At 39.2% G+C, this 27,714-nt stretch overlaps 1 protein-coding gene across 17 annotated transcripts in view; it reads right to left on the bottom strand.

Moving 5' to 3' along the window:
• TRPM1 (transient receptor potential cation channel subfamily M member 1) overlaps positions 1 to 27,714 on the bottom strand; it is a 116,410-nt gene that overhangs the window by 31,983 nt on the left and 56,713 nt on the right. For 15 of the 17 annotated variants that reach the window (XM_064389122.1, XM_064389126.1, XM_064389121.1 and 12 more), the window contains 4 exons: positions 2,597 to 2,676; positions 1,669 to 1,864; positions 1,178 to 1,391; positions 345 to 469 (listed from right to left, as the gene is read on the bottom strand). In XM_064389122.1, the coding sequence (XP_064245192.1) occupies positions 345 to 469; positions 1,178 to 1,391; positions 1,669 to 1,864; positions 2,597 to 2,676 (615 nt within the window). Of the gene's footprint in view, positions 1 to 344; positions 470 to 1,177; positions 1,392 to 1,668; positions 1,865 to 2,596; positions 2,677 to 3,357; positions 3,381 to 12,501; positions 12,509 to 27,714 lie in introns of those variants that run through there. The other 2 variants (XM_064389134.1, XM_064389133.1) reach the window with 2 other exon arrangements.

Here is a 27,714-nt window from a genome sequence, read left to right as displayed (position 1 = left end):
AATTCATATGCCACTCCAGAGTGCCCACCTATAATAAATGCCAGCCTTGCACACATAATAAGGCCCTTATGTGATTTACAGATGGCTCAGAGTGCCACACTGAAGTTAGGATGCAAAACTGTCACCACAGAGAGGTCTTTACTAATGAAAGCAATGGAAACCTCACCAATTCCATATTTACTTTGAGGTCATATATGACAACCTGAGAAATATTCTTGAACAACAAGTTTTCTCAAGAAATTGTTCAATTTCACCTTCTAGACCTGCTTTAGAAACGGAAAAAAGGAGCATTTCAGAAATATTAACAATGCATTTTTCACACAGCTGTTTCCTCAAACACTTACATCTTTTCCTATTAGATCTTCCTTGTTTTCTACAATGCCCCACGGTGCAATTCCTATGGCACATATTCGTCCTCTGGATTTGGAAGAATGATCTTTCAAGGCATCTCCCACATGACGAATGACACCTATAGGTACAATTAATTAAATGCATTTTTGGCACTTTAGATTGATCACTAAACAGAATTTTCTTCTTGCCTCTCAGGGAGCTACTGTGTTGCTTTCACCACTAAACTGGTACTGGTACTTTATGGTAGAACATGCAATGCAGACAACCATGCTTTTGTTTTGTAATGGTTGTGTTCTAAGTCCCATCACCTTGTCACATCATTGTGCTGAATTCAGTGAAGTCTGTGGAAGACTTACCTCATTACCAACTTGCCACAGTGTAATCTGTACCCTCGTCTGTCTTGAGGGATGTTATTCGTTGGACACAAACCATGACAGCAGGAAATACACTTTCAATAATAAAAATATCTTTGTACAAAAAAAACCCCACACCAAAACTAAATTTGGAGTAGGAAACATCTTAACTACAAGGATAACCAAACACTAAAAGAAGTGTATTAGAACTAGTGGTAGATTCCTTGCTACTGGAACCAAGGCTGAAATTTGTTTTCAAGGGAAACACCAAATAATGCAAATCAATACTGACCCAGGAATATCTTATGGTCTGGGCTGGTTAGGAGATTAACACAAATGATTACAATGCTCCTTTTTTGGTCTAGAGGGTAATGACTCGTTCATGTAGACTTAAATCTTCTGCCTGTGGGAAAGATTAGTGAGTGAACATCACTGAATTCTTAAGTGAACTAAAAGTGATGGCAATTGCTTACCTGTACTAACACCACCAGTGAAAATCCAAGCTCCTGTGGTCATGGCAGCCTTTATCAGACCTTTTCCAAACACTTGCTTTAATTTTGGTTGCATTTCAAAGTTCTGGAGGCCTCCATGGACAGAGATTAAGAGTTTGGGCAGTTCCAGTTGCCAGTCTTTCACCATGAGATGCAGCAGAGAATCTGGTTTGGTGTCATACGACACACGGATGTACTGCAAAGAGCAATGTGCAATGCTGTCACTCAGCCTGTTCTGTAATTTGTCTGAGTAAAGAATGATTACTGTTTGCTTTTCATCCTGGAGAGAGAGTTTTACAATTTTCAAACAAAAAAAAAAAAACAAACCTAAGCTTGGATTTCTTCAGAAGAGAGGAAAAACAAAGAGAATTTTTGCAGAAGTTTGAATTGCTGTTATTTTTACTGCTAAGAAAACTGAAGAGCCTGTTGAACACCAGATGAATAAATACCTTACAGTACCCTATGCCCCTTACCATGGCCTTATTTGAATGTCCCCCTCCCTGGAATTCCAGGTTTCCATAGGCATCTGTTGGGTATGCTTGGGTGTGTTTACTGACAGACCATTTCTCTGGCTGAGCTTCCACTTGCTTCGTTTCTTCCTCATTTTTATTAGCTGTTATACTTGGAGGAGGTGGAATATGCTGGTTAATGAGTTGGCCACAGCAGCACCTGGAGGTTAAAATTTGAAGTGACTTTGATTATAGTATCTTAAAAATAAAAAAAAAAAACAAATTAGATTTTCAACTGACCAAGCTTTGCTGTACACGGATAATAGAAACACCCCTCACATACACATATGTGCCAGAATTAATAGGCTTAGGTGGTTTTTAACATGCAAAGATAAAAAAATTCACTTCCCTTATGTTATGAACTGAAAAGCTGTTCTAGGTAAAAGGCCAGCCAAGGAGGAAGAATGCAGAACAGGAGCACTGACCACCTGTTTCTTACTTAGAGGTGACAGCATGCATGTGACATTAACTGTTCTGTTATCCACACAAGCTGGACCACAATATGCAGCTACCCCATGGAGTAATATTAATATTTAGACTAAGAAATCAAATCCCCTTGTCTGCTATTGTCATTGGTAATATCACACTAACTGTGAAGGGTGGTACCACATTACTGCATTCTTTCCTTCAGAATTCAGTATTAATCTATTAAGGTCTGCAAAATTAGGAGCTAACAACTCACTGCCTCCCCTGCTCCCAGTCTTCTCATCCCCGTGTGACATGTCCCATGGCTCTGTGCAGATTGGACTGCAAGCATGACTTGTGCTTTTGTTCTCCTGCCATCTCCCTTTACAGGCAGTGACTAAACTGGGCTTCACACATCTAAACCCAAACCAAGTGGAGTCTCTCTGGTATTAAGCTTGTCTGTTGAAATAAAAATTTCAAATGTTACCTGGTAACGTCTTTGTTGTTGGCAATTATATAGATGCATTCTCTTTTAGAAAAAGTCTTCTCTATCCAAGCCTTCTGACCCTTAAAAGAGAGAAAGAGAAAAACAAAAGAAATGTACTGATATATTTCTGTGTGGCAGATACAGCAACATTCACCTTCTATTTTCAGCTAAATTCATTGTATCAGTTTTAAACACCAGATACAGTTTCTCATGAAGTGATGTGAATTTCTATGACTTGGATAAAATTCAAATCTCAAATGTCTGTAAAAACCCTTCTGAACAAAGATGATGGTCTTGAAGTTTCAAGGTCTACAAAAAATGCACTTGCTCCTTCCTACTGCAATAAACAGTAAATGGACTCAATGTAGCACAGAAAATCAGCATAAATTGTGAAACAAATAGATAATAGTTTTTACTCCAAATAATGCTTTAGTATCATTCTTTATATGCAGAAAATGCTCCTCAATAACTTTCCCTTCATAACTGTCTTCTCACATAATTTTTTCCTATTGTAAATCAAGTTACAGTCTTTCCTAAGGCATCTTACTCTGCATGAGATGTGTCTTGGAAGGAGGCATTTTTAAATTGATAGACCCTGTGACAGTAAAAACATGAACTCTTTGGGTGTCTGTGAAACAGGAGGAAGAAAACTACCTTTAAACTGTGTTGGCCTATTAGCCTGCTTGCAAACCAATTTTAAAAAGTGAATTCAAAGAAGCCTTTTAACTTTAAAGAAATGAAAAATGTTAAAAAGCACTCACAATTTGATGACACTGATACCTCTGCTTTGCTGATAAAAGTTGCCTCTTCTGAGTTTGAAAGATGAAATTGTCTTTTCAAGTTGCAAGCAAATGTTGCACATTTTGCTTTAGTTTGTGCTATGGAAGTGAAATTAAATTTTTGCAGACACAGAAGCTAAAAATGATGCAAGAACTTTCAGTCTAACTTAAAAAAAATAAAGGGACTTTTCCTAGAGAAAGAACTAAAAATCTTGCTGATTTTGACTTCAGAAACTCAGCTGCAGCCGCTTCAAGACCAGCCCAGCTCCGAGTGCTGCACAGGCTCCAGCATGATGAACAGAGGGTTTCATAGCTCATCTTTCTTTCTCATGCAAGGCAAGGGCTGTCTCTGGAACTCCTTTTTCTGCCGACTTGTTACTTCCCATGGCTTCTTCATTTACTCCACTATGTCTGAAATTATAGGGGACTACTTGAAGTTCCCTCATTGCAAGTAACTGCAAGGAAGTTGTCACACCAAGCTTCTACCTCATTAAAAAGGTGTCCATAATTGGTCAGGTACACAAACATTCACCTCTCTCAGGTGCCTCTGAGCCAGTCTGGGCAGTCAGTGGCCTGGGAGACCCTGCAGTTCTGCTCTCCACTCTCATCTTGCTGATTTACCAAGGCAGAACCATCTCATGTCATTTTAGAAGGAGTTGTTTGGGACCTCACAGCACAACAGTGAGGAAGAAATAAAAACTCACAGACAAAACTTCTTGGACCTTATAACTTGCTTTTCTGAATGACTAAGCACGTATCTCAGGCATTTAGCACAAAGGGCTTCGTCATATAGCAAATAAGAAGGTAAAGAGCATTAAATTTAATACTGAAAGGCTGTGGGACTTAGTCAGCTTTTCTGTCTTGACTCCACAAATTCCTTCTTCAAATGAAACTAAAGAGCCTTTCTTAAAAAATGATTAAGAAGGTTCTTTTCATCCACCTTCTGGCAAGGCTTTTACAACATGACAAATTTCAGCAATAGTATTATTTGAAGTGGAGCTTAGAAAATGCTTTTGTTCTGTAGCATCAGAGTACAGTTCTAGAAAAATCCAGAGAAAACATCCCCAACAGCGAGATCCGTGAGGCTCTATGGTATGTGGTTAAATTAAAGAAATGCCATTTACCTACTAAGAACGAGATTTTGCTACTTCACAGGTATTCAGGCAGTTAAAAATATTGAGACCCAAAACCAGTCCACTTGATTTGAATTACAATAATTCTTCAAAATTAATCCAAAGCCACACAAATATACAAAGTGTACAAATTCACTGCTGTTTAAGAACTGTGTCCAGTGTTGTTACTTCTCATATACACCATATTAGTTAATGAATGTAACATTATAAAATGAGCTTAACAGGAACAGAGCTTACATGATTTCTGTACTTCTAAAATTGTACATACTTAATCTTTTAAATAATTTGGTTTTATTATTTTATATATTCTAAACTTTCTATATATTCACTTTCCCCCCTGATTGAAACTTCTGACTTCCGTGTGGTCTCTGATAACTCCTTGATTAAGTGACATAAAAGCCCAAATCACAGTGCAGGAAACACTTTTCACAATAAAAACCATAACAGATGCTTCACACTTAACTGTTCTGTAGAGAATACTGGAAAATGCAACCTAGAAATATCAAATCAGTTTGTATTGTTACACCATGCCAGTGAATACTGCTTTACCTTATTCCTCGTAGCTTACCAAAGCACAGAGATTCTTTTGCTGTTTTGAGCATGTAAAAATAGTTAATTAACCATTGGATTAAGTCACAGACTTAACATCCGTGTTTGGAAGGAAGCTTTTGCATCTTGGTATCTAAAAGGAGCTCCACGAACAGCTGAACTCTCAGCTGAGCAGTTGCTCTTAAACCCTTTTTCAGAGGAGGTCTGTTATCTACTGCTAGGTTGGAAAAAACTTCGATACTCACCCTAGAGCCCCGCTAGGAATCAGCCGCTGCAGGCACTACAGAGGGACAACACATTATGCTCTACTGGCTTATTTTTCTGTGCTAATGAGAGGAAGGCAAAAGCAGGCATTACAGACTGGGGAAATAAAAACCTCAGCACATTTGGTCAGCCTTTGAAGTTTCACTGCTTTTGTCTGTTTAATCTGCTTAACCAAAGCTTCATTATAATCCAGTGCAAATACTTGAGCAGAAACATTTACTGTCAGAAAATGGGCACTTTCTCCACTTACTTTACACAGATTTTGTACATTTCTCTTTCTGGATTGAAAAGCTCTTGGTCTTTCAAGGAAAATTATAAGTACACACACTGTCTCTTGTGGGTTTGAAAGAAAAATAAGCACTTTTTAACAGCCTCGGAATGCATGAATTGGTAAAGAACTATGATAGATCAGCTACAGTTTTCAGACCAACAGCTAGTGGTGGTTTTCCTTGCACCTCTGAAGAAAACAAAAAAAAAAGCAGATCCCAACTTGTTGACAGTAGTGAAGTTCAAACTTGCCTGCCACTGCAAATCCTGAATGTATTAATTAGAACCTAGTTTCGAAAAAAAAAAACCCCACATTTCAGATGTTCAGCAGTATATTTGTTCTCCTTTATGTAAACTGGCAACAGGTCTCCTAAGCTATGACAAAAAACAACCCAAACCACTGATATTTTGTGTACTTCAGCCTAGAAACCAATATGCTGCTGAGAAACAGCATGAACTAATACTGGATTTTTGCTAGTTGTCTTTAGCACTATAAAGTTATCCTCCTGCAGAAACAAAATGAAATCAGTATAACTGGTTTGTAAATCACAGAGTAACAAAATCAAGACCCTAAACCACTGGTAACCTTGCTAATACATGAAATAATAAACACAAGAACTAGTCCTACAGAGACCAATTATCTTTTGACTACTGCAAATGAATTACAACTGCAAATTAATTATTTGCTGAGAAAAAGGCAAGTCTATGGCTGCAGCAACTGAAGAGAATTTTCTCTCCCACACATAATTTCAGTTTTCTACTAAATTAATATTAAATTTTATGTATTTCACCTCATATTCACTTCATATACAACCAAGCATTCAGTGCACAAGCACTGGGCCTGAATTCCAGGCTGTACCAAAACAAAGCCTGCAGCCCTGTTTCACTGCAGCTTTATGCAAGAGCAACAGGTGGGCTGTGCACCAATAAATACATCCTTGGTGAATCTCCAAGGTGGGAATCCAGACAGGAGAGGAAAGCCAATGGAAATGTCATGCCACAAACTCTTCCACGACATTGTGTCACCAGAAGCTGTGAATTTCAGTAAAGATACACCCCTGCAGGATGGCACAGTATTTGGTGATTGTGATGGATGTAATGACGAGCAAAGGAAGTGCAAGAATTTGGGGAGTGACAGGGGGGCAGGGATGAGGGTCTGTTGTGCCACTGGAGCAATCCAAAGCCCAAGCTCAAGCAGGTCTGAAAGCAGTACTGAGCTCTCTGAGCTCCAATGACCTCCAGAGTGCTGCTCCTTGAACAGCACTCCTGTCCTTGCTTGATGGCTTGGCTTGCTTGAACTGGGGACAGGATGGGACAGGGCTTTGACCTCACCTTGTCACTGCAGAGCATCTGCTGTCACACAGCTCAGAGGCACCTGGGGCCCAAGGAAGGAGCACGTACTCCACAGCTGCTGCACTCCAGAGAGGTTTTGCCTGGACCAGGCCCAGCTGGCCAGCAGGCACGGTGCATTGATGGGGACTGGACGTGCAGACAGTGCCTGGTGCACAAAGGCACTGAGGGAGCAGGCAGGGGACCAAACAAATGTATGTCATGAATAATACAGGGTTTGACAGAGCTGTTCAGGCTAAGTCAAGCACAGAATAATACAAAAATGGATCTGGCTGGCCAGCAGAGCTTACATCTGTGGACTAGTACAAATTACTTTGACCATCGTCTTGTTAAGATGTGGACTGATTGCTGTCATTTGTGGAAACATTAATCTGTAGCCCTGTTAACACCATCTGACCAACTTTTCAGGCAATCTTCCTATGGCTTGCAGTATGCTGCAGAAAAGGTGACATTACTAGGGAAATCAAATCTCAACTGTGTTGCCCAATTATAAAATTAGAATGCTCCACAGAATTAAACTGGGATATTTATGCTAGATTTGAGCACAGGGATGTTTGCTTTGATGAGACAGTGAAAATAGTAATCTGAATGTGAAATAAAGTTCATACCAAGAGCATGTGCACTCTTACTTAAAAGGAAGTAAATAAGAACAATAAACATTTGGGATAAAAAAGAAATAATTATATCTGGAACTTAAATCCTGACATGAGAACAATTTCTATTTTGTGCTGCCTTTAAATGCAACATCTCAATTACACTATTCATCATCCTTCTTCACTTTGAAGGAGCAGTTTTTCCAAGCGCCCAACTAATTAATCTTTCAGGTGATTAGTTCTGCCTAGAAATTACTTTCCTCCTAATAACAAGGTCTTGCTCAGAGAGAAATCCTCCAAACTATGTCATGTATGTTAATATCTAATCCTGTAGCCACTCACAAACCGGTAAGATTTTACTGAAATGTTCTTTGTTGCTAAATAAGTGCAGGGCATGAAACTCAATGTCATCTTGAATTTGTGTTATGCCATGAAGAAGCCCGAGCCATGAACAATGTCCCCAAATACAAAACACAGCAACAGCCTATGACTCTACTAAATATCCAAAACTCTCATTATCATGAGTTCTATCAAAAATCTATTTGTAGAACCAAGAATAACTTTAGTAATTATTAGAGTATGAAGTACCAAACAACACCCAATAGAAAGAGGATCCCTTATATTTTTCACCAATATGAGCATCAAGAAGGGATTTATAACTATTTAAAGATTCTTTCAAATAAAATCCTATTTTCTTGACAAAATTCTTATTCTTAGTGATAGAAGAGTTCTATCAGATCTTATATATGATTTGGAGACAGTCAGCCCGCTGCGTTTTTCATATTGTTCAATTTGAACCCCTGATCTTGTAGCACCTTTGTCAGGGAACCACTTGTTCAGTGGTAGAGACCAACACACTCCAGGCAGGTTGGCAGTGTCTGTAAGCAAGGCAAGCAATGCTGTTATTTCAAACTGAGGCCCAAAATCCCTCCTGCTGCTGGTGTGCAAACCAGAAAATGGTGCTACACTGCACAGAGAGCTGTAAGGAGTTTTCATGGCTTCATTACACTCTGTGTTCCTGGAGAGGCACAGCAAACATCTGCCTAAAAAAGAAAATGATTCCATTTTCTCTCCGTGTTCATTAACTGAGGGACACAGTTTGCAGAGTATGCAAGTAAGAAGTAACAAGTTCCTTTCTCAAAGCTAAGATGATTCTGCTGCATCTCTGAGAGATACACAGCACTTCCCCAGAGGCTTTGCAATGTGAAAAACAGCTACAGCCTCAATACCCCAGCAGACTCTCTGGCTCTGAAATGGTGGAGATCCCCAGCTCCAGCACAGAGCCCATGGAGGCACAGGAGCAAAGCGTGTCGGATGAGCTCCTACAGAGAGGCATGCACTAATGTAACTACACTGCTAATGAAACTATAATAAAGCAACTTAAAGAACCATTTGGAGTGCACTGCAGCACAGGCTGGCTCAGTACATGCCTGGGGAGAACATACCCTGTGTAGTTTTGCAGTACGGAATTTTTCTGTGTGGAATATGAAAGAAATTCACTGACAACCTTACACACCACACCTACCATATTTTAAGGAAGCAAAAGGCATTCCTGCAACAGTTTGTCCTTTCCCTTACTGCACCAAATTTCAGGGAAGACATACTAACAATAACGTTAATCTCCATTTGTTACTTATTCCAGTTCTGTTAATACCTTGCTAAATCCTCCTCTTGCCTTTAGCCATTCTGTCTGGATGCTTGGGGAGCACATACACCAACCAACCTGTACTGAGCCTCAGCACCTTTCTTCCCAAAGCACCTTCAGCCCACAGACACTCCATAGGCCAGTTTTACTCCCAGATCTTGCACACTAACCAAGTCACTAAGATGGGAAGTGGTGAGCAACTTCACCTAAGTGACCATTCTTGAGAAGTCTGATACAGCAGGATGGATGAGCAGTGAGACACAGTAAGCAACCTCCAACATTATGCTAGCCAAAGTAGCCTGGTAATTACTAGTTTCATCTGTAACATAATTTTGTTGATAATTCTTATTTAAATATTTAAGTTGACCCTGGTATCTAGTTCTTACAAGGCTCAGGAATGTTTCTTGTACTGTAACTATTATCTGTCTTGGCTAATGTAAAAACTCTGCTAGATCATGGTTTTAAAAGAAGTCAGGGTGCTTCCAGATGATTTGCATGTGGGCTATTTATCTTAAATTATTCTAAACTATGAGACTTTAATACAGGCCATTCATTCTAACCTGAAATATAAAACTGCTATTATAATGAAAACCCCTGGGATTCAACACCCCCAACAGCAAACCTTCATGCAATTCATCAACACACATGAAATCATGACCAACATGACAAGGTGCTTCCCTTAATACAAAACTAAGCCTGAGAATAGTTCTCACATACTAAATTCTTCTGATAATTTAGAAATTGTGTCAATAGATGTCAATCATGCCTGCAGAAAAGACTAACCCACACTTACATGCAGATGCAAAAAACCGTTGATTTGGACTAGAATATTGCCTCCATCAGTGAGATTTGGATCATTCAAGTCCACATTATTAAGCATAATGACTATTAGAAATAATCAAAGATGTGCTTGCTGTTTGGAAAAGGACTAAAAGTAAAAGCACTTCTTTGATATATGAGATTACAAGTTCCTAGTTCAGACAGAACTATACAACTTCTGACAAGTCAGCTTGCCATGCTGATTTTTCATACATGACATAATAGCATGGTTTGAGATCTTTTTCCTTATGAAATAGGGCAAACCACAAGCATAATACAACTGAAGAAAATGACATGTTGCATGGAACATTACTTATCTATGAGAGTTTGTTCTAAATGCACAGTAGTAATTAGTACTACTTGAAGTGCAAAGCACACTAAACAGCCGAGCTTGAAGAATTCTTTACACTGACACTTTCAAAATGTGGTGACAAAAAACCAGTACTTATGGCATACTGAGATGCACACTAGTAAAATGTACTTTAAAATTGCTACGAAGCAACATTTCTATATTCACAATATAAGGAATATACGAATATTTCAAAAGTCTTTCAATTCAGGAGATGCTGAACAAATAGATATTTTGAGAAAAGATACTATAAACATTTAGTTCTCCTGCATACAGTGAATACGCACCTTTTTTGCAAATATGCATGTAACACACTAGTTAGCCAATCTGTCTCTGGAGAAATTAATATTAGTTTGCAGCACACACAGTTTTCCTGACAGCAAGATTCTTCAGGTAGAATTCTGTTAAAGAGTTTGGGCTGTTGAAAATTTGCAACTTTCTGTGGCTAATTTCACACTCAGTAGAGCAATTTTTTTCTGGGCATTAGCTAAGACCTAAAACCTTTCATAGAATATGCCACCATCAGATGCATTTTATTCCCTGCTGCTTTCTGTCATTTTCAAAAAAAAAGAATTTTCAGCTATTTAAACTCTTGGCTTGCAGGGTTTGCACAAAATTATTTCTCATAATCTTTCAGAAATCCTTATTAAAGCACTGGAATTTAAGGTTTAAATTATTTCCTGCAGACTCTAAATACTTACGTTTGAAATATTGCATTATGTATACCAGGGAGTTGCCAACATTCATTGGGAACTTCCTGAATACCTGAATATTTCAGGGCTGAAATAATTACAGAGGCTGAGGGCAATGGGAGATTGCAGAGATTACAGTTTTCAGAAAATTTGGTCAATCTTTTCAGTCCTTATGCATCTCAAACCCATGAAGAGGTGAGTGAAGAGAACTAGCAGGTGCCATAGAACAGAAAACAGTATGCCCAGTGATGTTCCTGGACTTTTTTATCATAGTGTGCAGCACATTGTTCCTTCTCTTTAAAATGCTCACCACGGTCTATCCATTATTTGAATTAAAATGATAGAGAGGAAAAATTATAATAAAAGTTTCCCTTTTCTGGATTTAATCTGTTATCAAAAATTGAAAAGAAAACTTTTAAATCCTGAATTAGAGGAGCTAAAGGAGACTGGAACAGGCCAGAGGCTGTTTCCATGGCTGTCTCTGGCTCAGCAGGTGGCAGGTGTCTGCTCAGGGCCAGTGGGACCCCAGCAAAGGGCAGGAAGGACACAACAGTGCATGGAGCTTCTTTGGGGCCGTGCTTCCAAGAGCTGGGGGGTAACAAGGGCCAAACCTGGGATTCCTTGGCTTCTCAATCTCTTGAAAGATTGGTGTGTGAATACTCAGAGATCACAGGTAGGCTGGGGCTCTGAGCCCTCTCAGCCCAGTGAGCTTCATGGCAGGAAGGCATTTCTTCACACAGCAGCAGCACTGCGGGTACGAACGCCATGGGGCTGCTGATGTTTGTTCAACATCTTTCACTGGGGAACCTCCTTTATGGCCAGCACTCACTGAGATGGGGAAAAACACCATAAATTCTGCCCTTTTCCCGTTCCAGGACTTCCATAATACCTGACCTACCATGAGACCTTGATAAACTCTCCTGGAAACAAATACACCCACAAAGAAGCTTGCTCATCAGAAGGCGTATTGCCACAAGAGAGCTCCAGAATATTACTGGCTAGTTTTGAAAACTCAGAACAGCCCCCAAAAAATGAAAAGTCACAACCTACAAAATAAAGAAAACCCCAGAACCTCCACCCCCATTTTCTGCAGAGGTAGATTGAAATTAGCATTCAAAATATTGCAATATGTAAGGCACATGATGTTTCTTTGCCAGCATTTCTACATCACGTTACGATCACGCTCATGCAATTTTTTAATTTTGAAGTGTTGAAGTCCTTTCTGGACCTGAAAACTCATTTTGTCTTCTTGCAGCTAGTACTTCATATTTCACATCCTTCAAAATGAGAAATGTAAGAAGAAGTTTAATCAGAACACTATAAATTCAAGGGAATTATCTTTCTCCCATCAGCTGCAGGTCACTACGCAGCTCTTCAGCGCAAATTCCAGTTGTGCACATCGCTGTGACAAAAGGTAGAAGACTATCAGGAATGAAATGAAAAATTATTTAAAATCATGTCCTACCTGCTTGTCCTTGGAAGTGTTTCAGAGTTTGGAAAGCAGAATTACAGCTAGAATAAATAAAGTGCATTTAACTCTGCATTTCTGTCCAATCTCTGTTTATTGTTCAGACGTCTCATTCATCTTACTGTTAGGACTTCCAGTCTCTGAAGTTCATGAGAATTCCCAAGGAGATGGGTTTCCACCACTTTAAGAAGAGAATCTCATATGATAAGCATGTGAGCAGCTTCTTTGTTCAAACCAATCTCATGACTCCCTTTGAAGGTAATCCTTTAGAAGTCTCATGACCCATCTCTCTGCCCAGAGGGTATTTTCATCTCATGGTGGAACAAGGCACAACAAATCTACTTTGATAGTGCCCAAATCTCCAATTTGTTAAACCTCCTTTCCTCTCTTCAAACAGGGGATGTACTTGCTGTAAAAATGCCGGCACTGCAGAAAGGCTAAAGCAGGAGCTGAAACTTTTAATTTGAAGTATCCCCTCCCTTCTGCTAAAATATCAACGCTATTTGCATAATTGAGACAATTGGACATAATAGTCCTTTCAGGGGTCCTCATTAGATGTACAGCTCTACATTCTTTGAAAAGAAGAAAAAAGGAGGTCATACAGCATTAATTATATCTAATCCTTTTTAGAACAATTTGAAGTTGGGCAAAATGCTGTACTAAAACAGCTGAAGTCGTAAATAAGCCATTAATTTTGCAACTTTACATATCACATGCATTTTCATACCCTGTTGCCTTTGTCAATATAATTAATTCCTTTGCTGACAAGGGCTTTTTTGCATCTTCCAATACTTTAAAACCATCAATAGCACAGGACACTGTGTGTGGCAGGTACTTCTTTGTTCTAACTTTCAACATTTGCCTTGAAGAGATAGAGGCCAAAATAATTTCCATAATGCAATAGATAAGGGTGAAATCCAGAATCACATCGAAGGACTCTGCTGTCTGGAGCTAAAGGCTGCCTGCCTGCTCCTGCTGCACTGCACTGTTAGATTCTAAACTTATTTCCCTGTTTCTATAACTTATCTCCAATGCATTGAACATGTACTTGCCTGTGGCTGGCAATAAAATATTTTACAGATATAATTTCAACTTCTGTCTGCCCTAAATGGCAAAGTGTGCAGCTGAAACAGCTTCAGTTTAGAACTAGACCCTGGGCTTCCGAGTGAGACAAAGTTCCTGCTGGCTTAGAAAAAGGATGGAGGATGGAAGATTCTTAAAAAGTCAGCACAGAAGTGGAGGGAGGACATACAATGAAGTTCACAGATGTTTCTTTTTCCAGTGGAAATCAAATTTGAGAGGCCTTTATGGATGTCTATCTAGAATGTGGGGTACTCTGTGAGCTAGAAAAAGATGACCCATTGGACAAGAAATATTATCAAAGATATATAAGCCAAAAAAATAATACAAAAAGGTGATTTGGGCACTTAACTCCCTTCTAGAAATGGAATGTGGACATGGAATGTGGTATGGTTTTTTTGGCTAGGTACTCTATAGAAATAGAAGTTAATAAGCAATTAATTCCTCTCTGCTGCTGAACAAGTTCTCCTTGGCCAGCCATTATGTAAGAATGGGATTTGTATCTACAGCACCTACATTTGTAAGGCACAACACATTTTAAGAAGAAATATTGGAAACATCATTCACGTGTGTTTTGTTCTTCCATTTGTTAGCCCAAACTGCAATGACAGAAATACACACCTGAGAAAGTACAGCATTCATAAAAATCAAACACAAGTTTTGCAGCCTTTTTCCTTATCAGAAATTTGATGGACATGCAGCCTGCCAGCGTTTCCCTTTGAAAACACCATAACTGCTCTGGCACCTCAGTTTGAGTACAAAACTCATGAAAGACAACCAAGACCTGCATCTACCCAAAAAGAACAAAATTGTAACAGTTGAAGGCTTCAGTTTAAGGTGACGGAGACCAAAGACCTCTCTACAGGCAATTGGAACATTTTCCTCACTCAAATTTATTTATTTATTTCAAATAAAGAACAAGTTTGGATGATGTTGAAAATCACACTTTTCAGATGTAGCATTTTTAGCAATGCCAGAGCTTGTCAGGATGCCTACACTGAATGTTCTGAATAGTACTTCAAATAACACATAATTCTCTCTCTCTCTAAAAATATAATACCACAATAGTTCTAGAATACAATAGGAATTAACCAGCATGTTCCAGGGGTGGGGTGGGGAACAGCCCTGTAAAAGCAAAGGGCCTATACACAATGTGTGTAAAATAAACCATAACCAAGTTGGCTAAAAACCTAATATACATGCACTTCTGTTGTTAAGGGCACACTGTCTGCTGTGCTTACTGTCTGAAAAGCCTATGACAAAATTCTGCATGGTAAGAGGAAGAAACTGCTGGCATTTAATTCTAAATGTATAATTCTGCCAAGTTCAGCCAAAGTGCTCATTCAGAGTTCAAAGGAATAACACACATGAGTGAAAAAAATTACATTCTCAGAGAAAAGGCCTCTAGACAAAGGATAGTTTTCATGGATGCCTGCACTCATACTATGGGAAGGCTCACAGCACTTGGAGTTTGTTTTGTGACATGGCTTGATATAAATGCACTGTGAAGGAAAGGGATAAAGATATGCATCTCTGCTGCCCTCACTGTGACTGTCTCAGAAAAAAACTCCCTTGGTTTCCAACAGTACCCATATGCTTACAGGGAATAAGCAGCAAGGAAGAACTCATTAATTTGGTTTTACTGATTTAAAGAGTATTTTCATATACTATAAAGAGTCCACACCAAAAAAACCCCTTTAATTACATCCTTCACTGTCAAACCACACCTCTATTACTCCCACCACCAAAATAAAAATATTCTTGCTTCACTGATAGCAAACAACTTGTTTATTTTCTCAAATTAACAGGTTTTATTACAAGTGCTGTAAATCCAATAATCAGTTATATTTATATATTATTAGGAATAATGGACAACTTGCATAACTTTTCCCAAGTGGTAAGGTTTGTTTGGCATGTTTGATAGCTCACTTACTGAATGCAGCCAATAGCCTTTCTAACAAAAAGATAATAAAACACATGACACTTCTCTGATCTGGTGCATTTGCTGGTGTCTCCCAAATGTGTGTCTATCAATGAAATCAACACAATGCACAATTTCTTGTCAGATACTTATTGGTCTTGAAAATACTCTCCTAATAAAATCAAATTAATTCAAACATGAAGGGAAAGTTTTCCTTGAATTTATTCTCCTGCAATGATTATGTAGCATTCTCTGCAAGCTTTCAACACACATCATATAGACACTCATGCATACACAGATCAAAAGTATAATTCGTGGACAGCAAATGTGGGAGCTGATCTTTGACATGCTAAAATGCACTGTAAGATGCAATGTCTTAATTTTTTTGTGTAAGGCTATTTTGTAAAACTGCACACAAGTAGGAACTGAGACAGATGACATGAAAAACACCTAAGGTATATATACTATAATCTTCCTTTCCACAGTCATGATCAGACCAAATCCAAACTTGATATGCACCATTATACTATAAACGTGAAAGTCACAAAGAAGTGAGCAGTAATTACAATGGGACATAATTCAGAAAATGTTGAAGGGGAGAGGGTGACAAGACCATAAAACGCAGTGTCAAAATCCCCTTGGATGCAAGTTGCATCATTTGAGAGGAACTTACAAATGCTACTTACAAGCCAAGCCTGTTGTCTTATCAGAGAAAACGTGCAGCTCAAGGAAGCCTCTATTTCTTTTATAGCTGAATTAAAGCTTGAACCAATGACCAGGGTTTCACAGAATAAAACAGTACTAACTAGTGAGAATTGTGATGAGCATTACCACCAATGTCACAGCTATACATGCCAGAATAAATGAGAAATGATGAGATAATCATCATGTCACTGCAACTGCTGGTGAGATGGCTGTGGTACAGACAAGGCAGGGCTGGCACATCCCTTACTGCACTGTGGGCTTAAGCACAGCACTGTCTGTAGCCTCTAGAATTCCAATAAAATCTGAATTCATTTATAAAAGCCAAAATGTAACCCCAAAGAAGAAAGAGTTTGATAGCAAAATCATCATAAACCCTCTTCTTACCAGTGATGAATTACCCAGGCATTCTGGGTGTAGAACAGCTGATACAAACAACAACTCAGCAGCCTTGAAGTGTAATCAATTAACAGTATAACCCATGAACAGAAGTGGTGAGAAATGGCTTAATTCCCATTCAGATTCCTATAACCCAAGCTACATTTACTGAAATGTGATAATCTCTGCACAAAATGGGTTTGGATGGAATGGAATTATCTGACTAGTTTGAAGTACAGGCTATCATCCCCAGCAACTGTATTATGACCTTAAGTAGGATCTGGTTAAACCACCCAGTGCAGCAGCAATAAAAAATGCATTCCCCTTATTCTCTCCTTTATATCTCCCTCCCTCCCAATCCACAATCCATTGAAAACACCTAGTTTCTGGAAAATATATACTGCTGCTTATGCAGGGAATAAGTGCTTTTAGATGGACAGGACTATAAAATAAAATGGATCGTTTCTTTCAGCTTTGTGATACTATCACTGCAATTCTTCCCTGGAAGACACAGATTTATAACTAAGTTAAATAATTGCCTTCTCTACTGCCCAGGTTCAGCTCTGAATGCATCTGCAGCACTCCTGTTGAGTTATGTCAAGTGATTGGAACTGGAAAGACTATATTTAAAGCAGAACAGACGAGAATTGACACAGCCTTTTTTCATCTGGTGCTAATGTACGAAAGGCTGTTCGATCCCGTGAGAAGTGTGAGGGAAATGAGTTATTTTTGGCAAGGTTTCACCCACTGATGTGTTTCTGTAATACAGTCAAGTGCCATAAGTACTACTCCTCCCTAAGGGAAAGCTTTTAAATTTCACATAGCAACGGTGGCAATTGCATACATTTCACAATTCTCCTTCCCCCACCCGCTTTTTTTGGTGTTTGAAGAGGCTTTGTACAGAAAAAACAGCAATGAATTGTGTATTCTGCTTAAGCACAACTGACATCAAAGATGAGCTGTGACAAAGAAGAAGAAAGTGCTGATCACTCAGGGCAGCAACACGCCTGTGCCATCCATGCCAGCAGCTCCACAGGGGCCTGAGCTCTTCAATTCCTCTCCTACCTGGACTGCTCACATCCAGCTTTTCACACAAAGGCATTTGCTTAACCCTTGATTCTGCAAATGTTTAACTCTTGATTCCGTAAATGCTTACAAACACTTAATACACTTAATTTACAGCCATGATGAACTCACAGATTGCCACAAAATTATGCTATACCCAGAAAGCTGATCACAGTCAGTGATTTAGTTTGTGCACAGTATGCACAAACCAGTGTTTTACAATAAAGAGAACACTCTGTTTCACCAGCTGTGTTCTTCTGAAGAGTTTAATGTACAAACTCCCACTTAGCCTTACACAGTAGACAGCTATTTACCTGCTGATTAAAGTTTGTGAAGTCAGTGTTCGTCCCAAGCCAAACAGCTTGGAGGCATTCTGGAATCATGGGACATTTGACTGGAAATCTGCTGTCATAAATTCAGGTCCCACTGATCAATATGGGTTAAGATAAATTAAAACCACAGTATGTTGCTGAAACAGTATGAGGCATTGCAGCTTTCAGCTTTGTCAAACACATTATGTTCCCCCCAGTAATTAAAACAGAAATGCCAGCAAGAAGAAAATGCTCTTGTTAGAGAGATTCTGAAGTTAATAATTCTTCTAAGCATTACTGGGAAGGGTAGGAAATCTCTAAATCTTATTTAGTTTCAGTAATCTTCAGCTGTATAACCACTAAAAAAGAATTCAGGAATTTTCTCCCTAGTGTATTTAGTTTTACATTTTTATGCAAGTATTTTCTCTGCTACCAAGTGTAGTAATGGCTGAAAAACTGCAAGTGTTTCTGAGTAAATGCTCAATTTCATTAGAAAATTCATTTCATAATTTACCCTTTAAACTTGAGTTTCTAGCTTTCTCCTCAGACTAGCACTTAGAGAAAAGAAACACATGGGTTACAATACCATCATTCCACCTTGAAATTCCATAGAGTATGTAAGTCAGCCAGTAAATTTACCTATCTTTCTATTCAAGACAATCTTCAAGTTCTCTTTGATTGAGGACAGCATGTTCAAATATGGCAGCTCCAACCTTTACTATATCCCTCTATAAAGACTGGCAATTTGAACGACTTGGTGATTCTGTACAGCAGCACCAGGCACAAAAGCAGAGCTGACAGCACGCCTAAACTTAACCCTAAATGCCATTCTACCAATGCATTAATTTGCTGAGACTAAGATTTGTTATGAGTCCACCTGAGAGCTGTGCAGCACAAACATCCAGCCCCTTGCACCATCACAAAAACAGCTGGAGAGGCACTTGGTGGCCAACAGAGCAGTGTCAGCCACAAGCTGCTTCAGCGTGGAGGTTAAATAGCAAAATATTTACAAAGGTTAGAGTGCAACAGCTGATGTTTGTTGGAACAACAGCTGAGAGTGATACTTGATACTGAATAAATGTATACTTTGCAATAAACTAATTTATTCTCAACGTAACGCCGTCAAATTAATTACTTGACATGTTTCTCATAGCAAAATTAAAAACAGAAGTAAGTTCAAAGACAAGACATTGCTGTTCACCCTCCCATCCTGTGCTACTGCCATACTCATCATAAGACTGCTTTTCTGACTGGTCCAGTGTGAGGGAAGTTCACTAAACAAAGAACACAATTTTAGAGCAAACCAGAAGTTTTGAAATTTAAAATAAAATAAGTAAACAGAGTTTCTAATGAAACTCGGTAACAGACTTTATATGGGAAGACTTGACCACATCTCTGTGCCTACTTCCATGCTCACTCATCTGAACAGATTATAAGGAATATAAATTCACTACAAAAGATCTGGCACCCTCCTGGATGTAATTTGAAATGTGAATACAGAAGATATGGAAGGACAAAATACATGATCAAAAGCATCTAGGCTTCCAATCATGTCCTGCTAGTGAGACTTCGAGCTTGTTAAGTCAGACACAGATTTTTTTTTTTTAAGTGCAAAACATATACAGACCTCATATATATGGATTAAAGGACATGTGCAACATATTATACACACTTTTGAAAACATGTAGCAATCCTCTTGCAATTTAGGTGTAGCAATCACATCTATGCTACTTTCACATGGCAGACTGAAACCTGGGGCATTACCTCCTTTCCAAGACCTGATCTTTAATAACCCTGCTGCAATACACAGTGTGTATCAACCTCCTTAGCCTGCCCTTCAAGAGTGAATGTTTCTCATATTTCATCAAAGCTATACCACAACAAGTTACACTTACAGGATTGCAGTGCTCTGGTTAATTAAGATATTCACTTTTCTTTCAGATATTCTTTGGCTGGAACCCATGAGAATTTCTCTTAGATGGCTTCCCTGCTTGCTTTTCCTTTCCTTTGGGAGGAGGACCATAACAAACATTGTAAGGCTGTGGTTTGACAGGTACAGACTGAAATCTATTATTGTCTTGAATCCCCTTCCGTCCCTAAACTACCAGAGCTCTGAAAAATCCCGAAATGATGCACTCCTTTTCTTCTTGAATGGCTTCCTGAACAAGTCCAAGAGAGTACTAGATCCTTGTCAAGGGACATCCAGCCCCACTGAGGCTTAAGAAAAGTCACTATAAAGGTACTGACCATGTATTACTCACTGCACAGAATAATTTGGATTCTTCCTGCATGTGCATAACTCTCTTCGCTACATTCATTACTTTGCTGACACTTCTGATAGAGGCATCTATCCAAATTATATAGGTATACTTAAATCATGCCTAAAGCCAAAAGAATGCCTTTTCAGGGAATTATAGAAACCATCAGTGTGCTTATTTTATTGGCTTTTCAGGCTGGAAGTTCCCATGAAAGATTAGGTAAGATGATTTGTGCTTTTCAGTTGCAAAGCTCAGGATAAGCTGAACGTTCTCAGGACATGTTCTCAGCACTGTTCAACTTTGCTGAATGTGCAGTTCCATTGAACTCTGATTACTACAGAGTTACAGCTCACTGGCATAAAGCATTAGCATGATATTTTACTTTTTTTCCCCCCCAGCAGCCATTCAAGAATGGTACAGAGGAAATAAAACAGCTTTCTGAAACAAGAATCACAGAGGAAATAGGTGCCTTATTTAAAGTACTGCCAGCAATCTTAATTTTATCAAAATGCAATTTCAGGACTATCAGTGAGCAAATCTGTGCACAACAGCATAGGTTTGTTTTGCCTGGGAAAAGACCCATGAAACATATAGCACTTTGCACTTTTTATGAACAAGAAAGCAATAACCTTGATTTACAGTTACAGGCTGCAGGTTAAAGGAGCCCTTTCAAAAGCAAAGGCATATGATCAATGCTTTCAAGCACTGAAATGTACAACTGAATAAAACAGATGCAGAGCCTAAAGCTACAAGCAGGAGTTGATGAAAGCACATTGTAATTCCACATGCTCTGCTGCACAGCCAAATTACACCAAGCAAACACCTCCTCACTTTTCCAGCACAGAAAGGTGGGATTTGGAACATGGCTTTTCAGACTGGTCTGGTGAAGAACTTTAAATGTGCCAGTTATTGTTTGCTTCTCCAAGCAGGAGCTGTTTTGTATGAGAAAGAGAATAGTGTGAAAATGTCACCTGAGAACTTCTTGAGAGTAAATGCATCTTTTTATCACTGTAAATGAGTCCAAACAGGAGCCAAGAGTCAAGCTACTCAACCATCAAACTGAGATTTGCATTGAGCAGATATATCTACACAAAGAATAAGGTTTAGAGTACCCTACTGGACATGGAGAAGACACTAGCATTCTTCATAATTAATCCCATCTATTTATTGCTTTTAAGTGCAAAAATGGTCATTCTTACTCATGTCAGTCCTTCAGAGAACAGAGGCTGCTGATGACAGCTGCTGCAGAAATGGCTGATGTGCTGCTTTTACATTCATGGAGCAATCATCACCCCTATTAAAACGGGCATTAGGTTTCCTTTAGTGCCTCCAACAGATCACAGAGCCAGGATTCTGCCAGCACCAGCACTGACTGAACAGAATGAATCTATGGACAGGGAGGTCTAAAATGGATCTGTCCACCCCAACTGTTTCCATAACTTTCTACAATTACCTGTAACAACAGTACCGTGACTGAAAAATCTGCAAATAAAAATGGTGAATTTGCATGTTCTGATGGCTGAGGTGCAATTACTTGCTAAGTTTGGGTTGCTTTTATTCTTCAGTCATGTTGTTTACATGGGGAGCAAAATAATTAACATTTGATACTGCAGTAATAGTATTACATTACAGCTCTGGCCACTACTACGTGGCTCTGCAGATGAACAAATCTTTATCAGACAGAAGTGTCATGAATTCTACCTCTCAAGAGCTTGTACACTAGTGCATACCAGCCTCAGGGTAAGATCATTGGCATTTTACACCAGCAGCTCCACTCACAACTGAGTTAGACTCCTTAAACAAGAAGCTTCCTTATTAAACTACAAAGTACATCTCTTTAAATTCACCTTTGGGTAAAGAATCATTTGGGCAATGCCTGTTTGTTCAGTCTCATTAACACACAATTTGATAAAGGATGAAGCTTACTACTGAACAAGATGAAATCCCTAAAAAAAGGCAAAGGAAAAGAGGCAGGATTTATTTCAAGAAGGACATTAAAAATAATTAAAAAAAAAAATTGCCCAAACTACTTGGCGTGAGAAACACACCAGCTGCACTTCACTAATCCCCAGCTGATCCTTGGAAAGAATCACAAATCCACTCAACCAGCAGGCTGAGTGCCATTTTATTGGCAAGAATTGAGAACAAAATGGAATCAAATACACAGTCATAATACTGGCTATTAAAAAATGTTGCTTATGTTTGATAAGGTATGTAATATGGACTCTCTGCTTAAGCCAAACATGGAATATGAAAAATTGAAACTGGAAAAATCAAATGTATGAATTTGCTAGAAAACTGTTTCATTGTTATGGCCTCATGGCTGCAAGACATTCCCTCACTGAACTGGCTGCAAGTCCTGCACTTTGGAACTGTTCCAGTGAGGGCCAGGAACTGAATGTGCTACTAGGAATCACCCAGAGGTATTTCTTTCTGTCCACGGCTGACGCCCAGTGCCAGAACACACATGGAATTATCTGTACAATGTCTGTGCTGAAGCTACAGGATGCCATCAGTAGTTTTTGCTGAAGGAAGGTTGTTTTTATCCTGTTCTTACGGCAGCACTTGCTGCCAGCAGAAGCTGTCAAATCCACACATTTTCAACTTTCATACAACTTCTGCAAATCTTTCAGTATGACTTATACTGTATTCTGCAGCCTCAAGCACACAGTGTAGTTTAGTACCAGTTCAATACAAATTTGGTAAATAACATCTTAAATACAGTCAAAAGACCAAAGCTATCACTAGCTGTTTTGCTAATGATATTTTATAATAAACACATCTCGGAAGTTTAGCACTATAAATTACATAAATCAGAATAAAAATTCATGAAGTAGTATACAAAGCAAGCTTATTTTGAGTTTTATTATATAATATTACAGGTAATTATTTTTTCTCATGTTTGATCCCTTTGATCAATATGTGAGTATTTCTCAGCACTGGAGAGGGGAGGAAGGGAGAAGGGGAATATGGGAAATGAAAAATCAAAAAGGTAATATAAATTTTGCTTTCCAAGTTCCTGTCCACAGTCATGATAAAACAGCTCTATGATGACTGCTTGATTAAAAATTAACTTAAAGATATGCCTTATTTAATAATTAATGCATAGGAATTAAATTGGATTATTCACTGAAGTCTTATCATAAGGTACACTTGGAAAAGATCCATGATCTTATTGTATAATTAGGGATGGAAAGGGAATTTACTGCATCTTGGAAAAAGAATGCTTCCTGTCGTATCTGATATCTGTCCTGTGCAACAACTGATCCATTTTTTTGGCTCACTACTAGGGAATACCAAATTTTAATATAATGCTGCAGAGTGAGGCCCTTTCTATATAACACAGCTCTATCTAGTGGCTGATTAATCCAAGTGCACCTTACTCTTGAAAGAAGACTAAATCATTAACGTGATGAAGGCCAGGAAAGCCTTAGTAAAGTGACACTTTCGTATTCTGACCTACTGTTACTCACCTTCCTAAGCCTGGAAACACACCACCAAGGGTGTCATCTAAATCCTGCCTTTCCATACACTGATAAACTGAGATTTGGTGGAGAGTTCTCTTGGTACTGAGCACTTCTTCCAATACAATTTGCAGGAACAGCCAGAGGCTTGAGCACCTATTCAAGCAGGGTACTAAACAGTGGCCTGACAGAGAACCCCAGTGAAGCTGGACACCCCTGTTCATGCATGTGCTTACCCCCTGTATGGGGAATGTTCCAGGACGGCTGCTGAGCAATGCCAGAGGTGGCTGGGAAGCCTCTGCTGTGCTGATTGCTGCTGTGCATGTCAGGGAGGGTTGGAGCCGTTCCCCAGGCTCAGCACTGGATGGCCCAGAGGCAAACACTGCTGGGTAACACATTCCTCAGCAGGCTGAGCTGGGTGCCTGTCCCTGTGAACACAACACACTGAACCCAAAAAGCTCTGAAGCCCAATGCAGACAATGCTCCATTTTCTCCCAATCTCATCATCCATCTCGGGGATATATTGGACATTAACCTGTGTCAGCTCCTAATTGAACAGAGCAGAAGGAGAGCTGCTAACTTCTGTCCTGTGTAACTGAGTAATGGATTCCATCAGCACGGGGCAAATGTCACTGCTTTTTGCTGGTAATTACAAAAAGCTTCACAAAAGTGTGCCTACATTTTTCCCAAGCTCATCAGGCCACTTAGCCAGTGGAAGCTTAAAGACATAATGGGTATTCACGTAACAGGTATTTGAAAAATGCTCTAATGATAATTCTGGTTAGTAACAGTATAAATCAGTATAGTTTCATTTAAACTAAAGCAATCCTCCCACAGATATCAGTGTAGCAAAATTAAAATAGCAATGTAAAAGCACTGCATCTGGGGAAAGGGACTCATACCTGCTGCATAACCAACAACAGCATATAATGTGCATTTCAAACACCACTTCAGGTTAAGCCCACACAACAGTTCTAAGAAATCAGCTTTGAGTGTGGTGTAACTTTGCCAGAAAGCCTGGAAATCAGCCTGGAAATCACTCCTTTAGAATGATTAGAATACATAAACTGGGGCCTGTCAACACTCCTGGAACTGGGGTCAGGTAATTCTGACCCCTGAAAACTTCAACTGTAAACACACTCTCTCTCACTCAAGCTGCATCTGTTTCTTGACATATTGCTCCAGAAAGCAACTTGAACACAGCTTCCTAATTTTGTGTACAGGAATTAAATAGATTTGCAGCCCAGTTTTCATGTCCTTTTCAACTAATGTTTTATTTAGCATTTCTGCAACCATAGCACAGGTTGACATAGAAATGTTTTACTAGTATATTTTCATTCTAAATTACTCAAATCTGCTCTAAATTAAATAGTATTCTAACAAAACAGTAAAATGGATTTGATGTTTTGTGTGCCTGTGCACAGAAAACAAAAGCACTTGCCCATTTCAACACTTTGAAGAGCAGTAGAGTCATATTAACATGTATAAACTAGTGAAAATTTAATATCAGTAGAATATTTTACCTTCTCAACATGACCATTATTTGAAAATCAAAGCAATTTGACCAAGTTAAATACTACGCCCCATATCCTCATTCCATTAAATTTTCATAGCCTCTGTTTCCTTTCAGAGAAAAAAATCAAGGTGACAGCAAGATGACTTGCTCTAGCTCTTGATTCAGGCAGAGTTTGCTAATGAACTAGACCCATAAGATTAACAGGGCTTTGTGGGACCAGTTCATATTATTTTGTAACAAAATAATTTCTAAATGCTTAGTCAGATGCCTGAATCCACACACCTGGCACCAGTTCAGATTCCTGGTGTCTCCCAGGGTTAGTATCCCAAAGGGCCTAACAGAGACCTCCTCAGCAGCTAGAGGCCAGAGAGGATGGAAAATGGCACTATCAGCTTAAATTCAAGTAGTTTCAATTAAATTCAAGTGCCCTTGTGCCTTCCTCCTAATATGCTGTTATACAAAATAAAGGCAACAAGGCTCTCCCTCAGTGCTTGAAAAACATTACTTCAGAACATCTGTAATTCAAATGAACAAACATTTAGAAATCCTACTGAGTGACACAGGTGAATGTCAGAAAGATCAGAGATTGCATTAGTGGGTTTATTTATTCCAACTACTAAAGCTTTATCAACAGCAAAACATTAATACCATAGGATTTATTATGGGAGAGGGAAGTAATGATTAAAACTAACTAGGCCACAGACTGGAGTGGGACGCTAATGACAAATGTGCTGGGCCAGCCGTGTCCAACCAGCCAGTTCTTTCCTTCTGCTGTTTCCTGAATGAAACACACAAATGCACCAGCAGTGCTGAGCTCGTGGAGCACAGCCCCTGCCAGGCTCCCGGGAGGTGGCTGTGCCTGCAGAGCCCAGGAGGCTCAGGATGGACACACACCCAGGGCTCATCTCCAGTGCCAGCTGCCCCAGCAGCTCACACCCCTCAGCAGGTGCCCAGGGGCAAGAGCAGCAGAGATCAGGCATTCTGGGCCATGGGGGACATTGCTGTGGGTGTGTGCCTGGTGGGGGAATCAAAACCAAAACTGCTTTTAGATGAGATCAGTGTGGGACTGAGCCTGCCCCTGTGTCCTACAAGGATCCTCTTTCCCCCAGGTGTTTGGTTTACCAGATCTACATGTGGCATCATTTATCAGCAGCACCAGCATTGAAACAGAACAAAAATTAATGTTACTTGATGTCAAGATCCTTCTGAGAAGGTGGAGGCATTTCTCTGGTAAATTAACTATTCTGAAGACAGAAGGCTGATTGAACAGTTTGGGACTCTCTGAGGATGAAAGACATTGCTAAACAGCCAGAGTTACCCACATTTGGTGAATGCATGTCAGCTCATCTCATATCAGCATTTCAGAGCTAGTGATTTAGGAAAACACACAGACTTTTCACCTTTCAGCTACTCTGTTCAAACCTAAGCCTGACAAGTACAAACAAAAAGTGTCTGATCTGCTTCTGGGAATGAGGAGAATCAGGATTTTGTAAGGATGGCTCAACAGAATTGTGAAGTGAAATTAGAGCTAAATAAAAAGCATGCACAAAATTCAACAGCAAAAACAAAAGATTCTCAAGCTGGGATACTAAGTGTCAGGATAAAACAATCATAAAAAATTTAAAAAATATTTTCCAAAACTAGTGAGCTCAAGTTGCACAGTTCTGTACAATTTGCAGTTCAGCTGTAGAACATCTTGGTGAAGGATACTGTGCTGACTAAAAGGCAACAACATAATTTCACCTAAATCCCATCTCTGGTCCACACCTGAAATATCTCCATCTGGGAGCAAGATCTGAGGGAGAGGAACCACATCTTTCCCTGTTTTGCAACACTCCCTTGACTGTGCTCTTCCAGCTCTGGGCAGCACAGATTCCTGGGCTGACCCAGAACAGCCGCACACCCGACCTCTGAATTTAATGGGCATTAAATTAAAAAAAACAACTTGTCAGCTCATGAGCAGTACACCTGATTCCCACCTGGATTTGCAGTCTTCAGTTTCATGAGCAAACCATATCTACAACTGAAAATATTTAGGGGAGTCACTTCAATAAAACGTAGGTAAATTATTAAGTGATTAAGAGGTAATTTCAAAAGAGCAAACCCCAGGCTCTGAGCACTGATCCAGCTAATCACAGGCTGAATAAATCTTTTAGAAAGCTTTGGAATTTACCCTTTACTCTTCAGTTCCAAACTGAAAAAGATTTTACATTTGCAAAGATGCAACATAAAAATCACCACCAGCAATGCAGAACTGGACAAAGATATTTAGTACATATTGTGAACATGAAGCCTAAAACCAAATACAATCCTCTTGACCTGTCAATCTCTGTAAAATACCTTAAGAAATAAACCAACATGGAAGTTAATGATTGTATTGTATTAGGGTGATTGTACTGATTGTATTAGGAATAGTCTTGGGTACTGTGTACCACAAACAACAGAGGATGAACCCCTGAACAACTCATTGCTCCTTTTTTGGGGGAAAGAAAATTTTTAATACGTGACCTGCAAC

The sequence above is a fragment of the Passer domesticus genome, chromosome 14 (genome assembly GCF_036417665.1).
Source record: "Passer domesticus isolate bPasDom1 chromosome 14, bPasDom1.hap1, whole genome shotgun sequence".
Lineage (NCBI taxonomy): Eukaryota > Metazoa > Chordata > Aves > Passeriformes > Passeridae > Passer > Passer domesticus.
The sequence above is the reverse complement of the archived record's forward strand: the minus strand, read 5'-3'. Positions and strand labels throughout refer to the sequence as shown.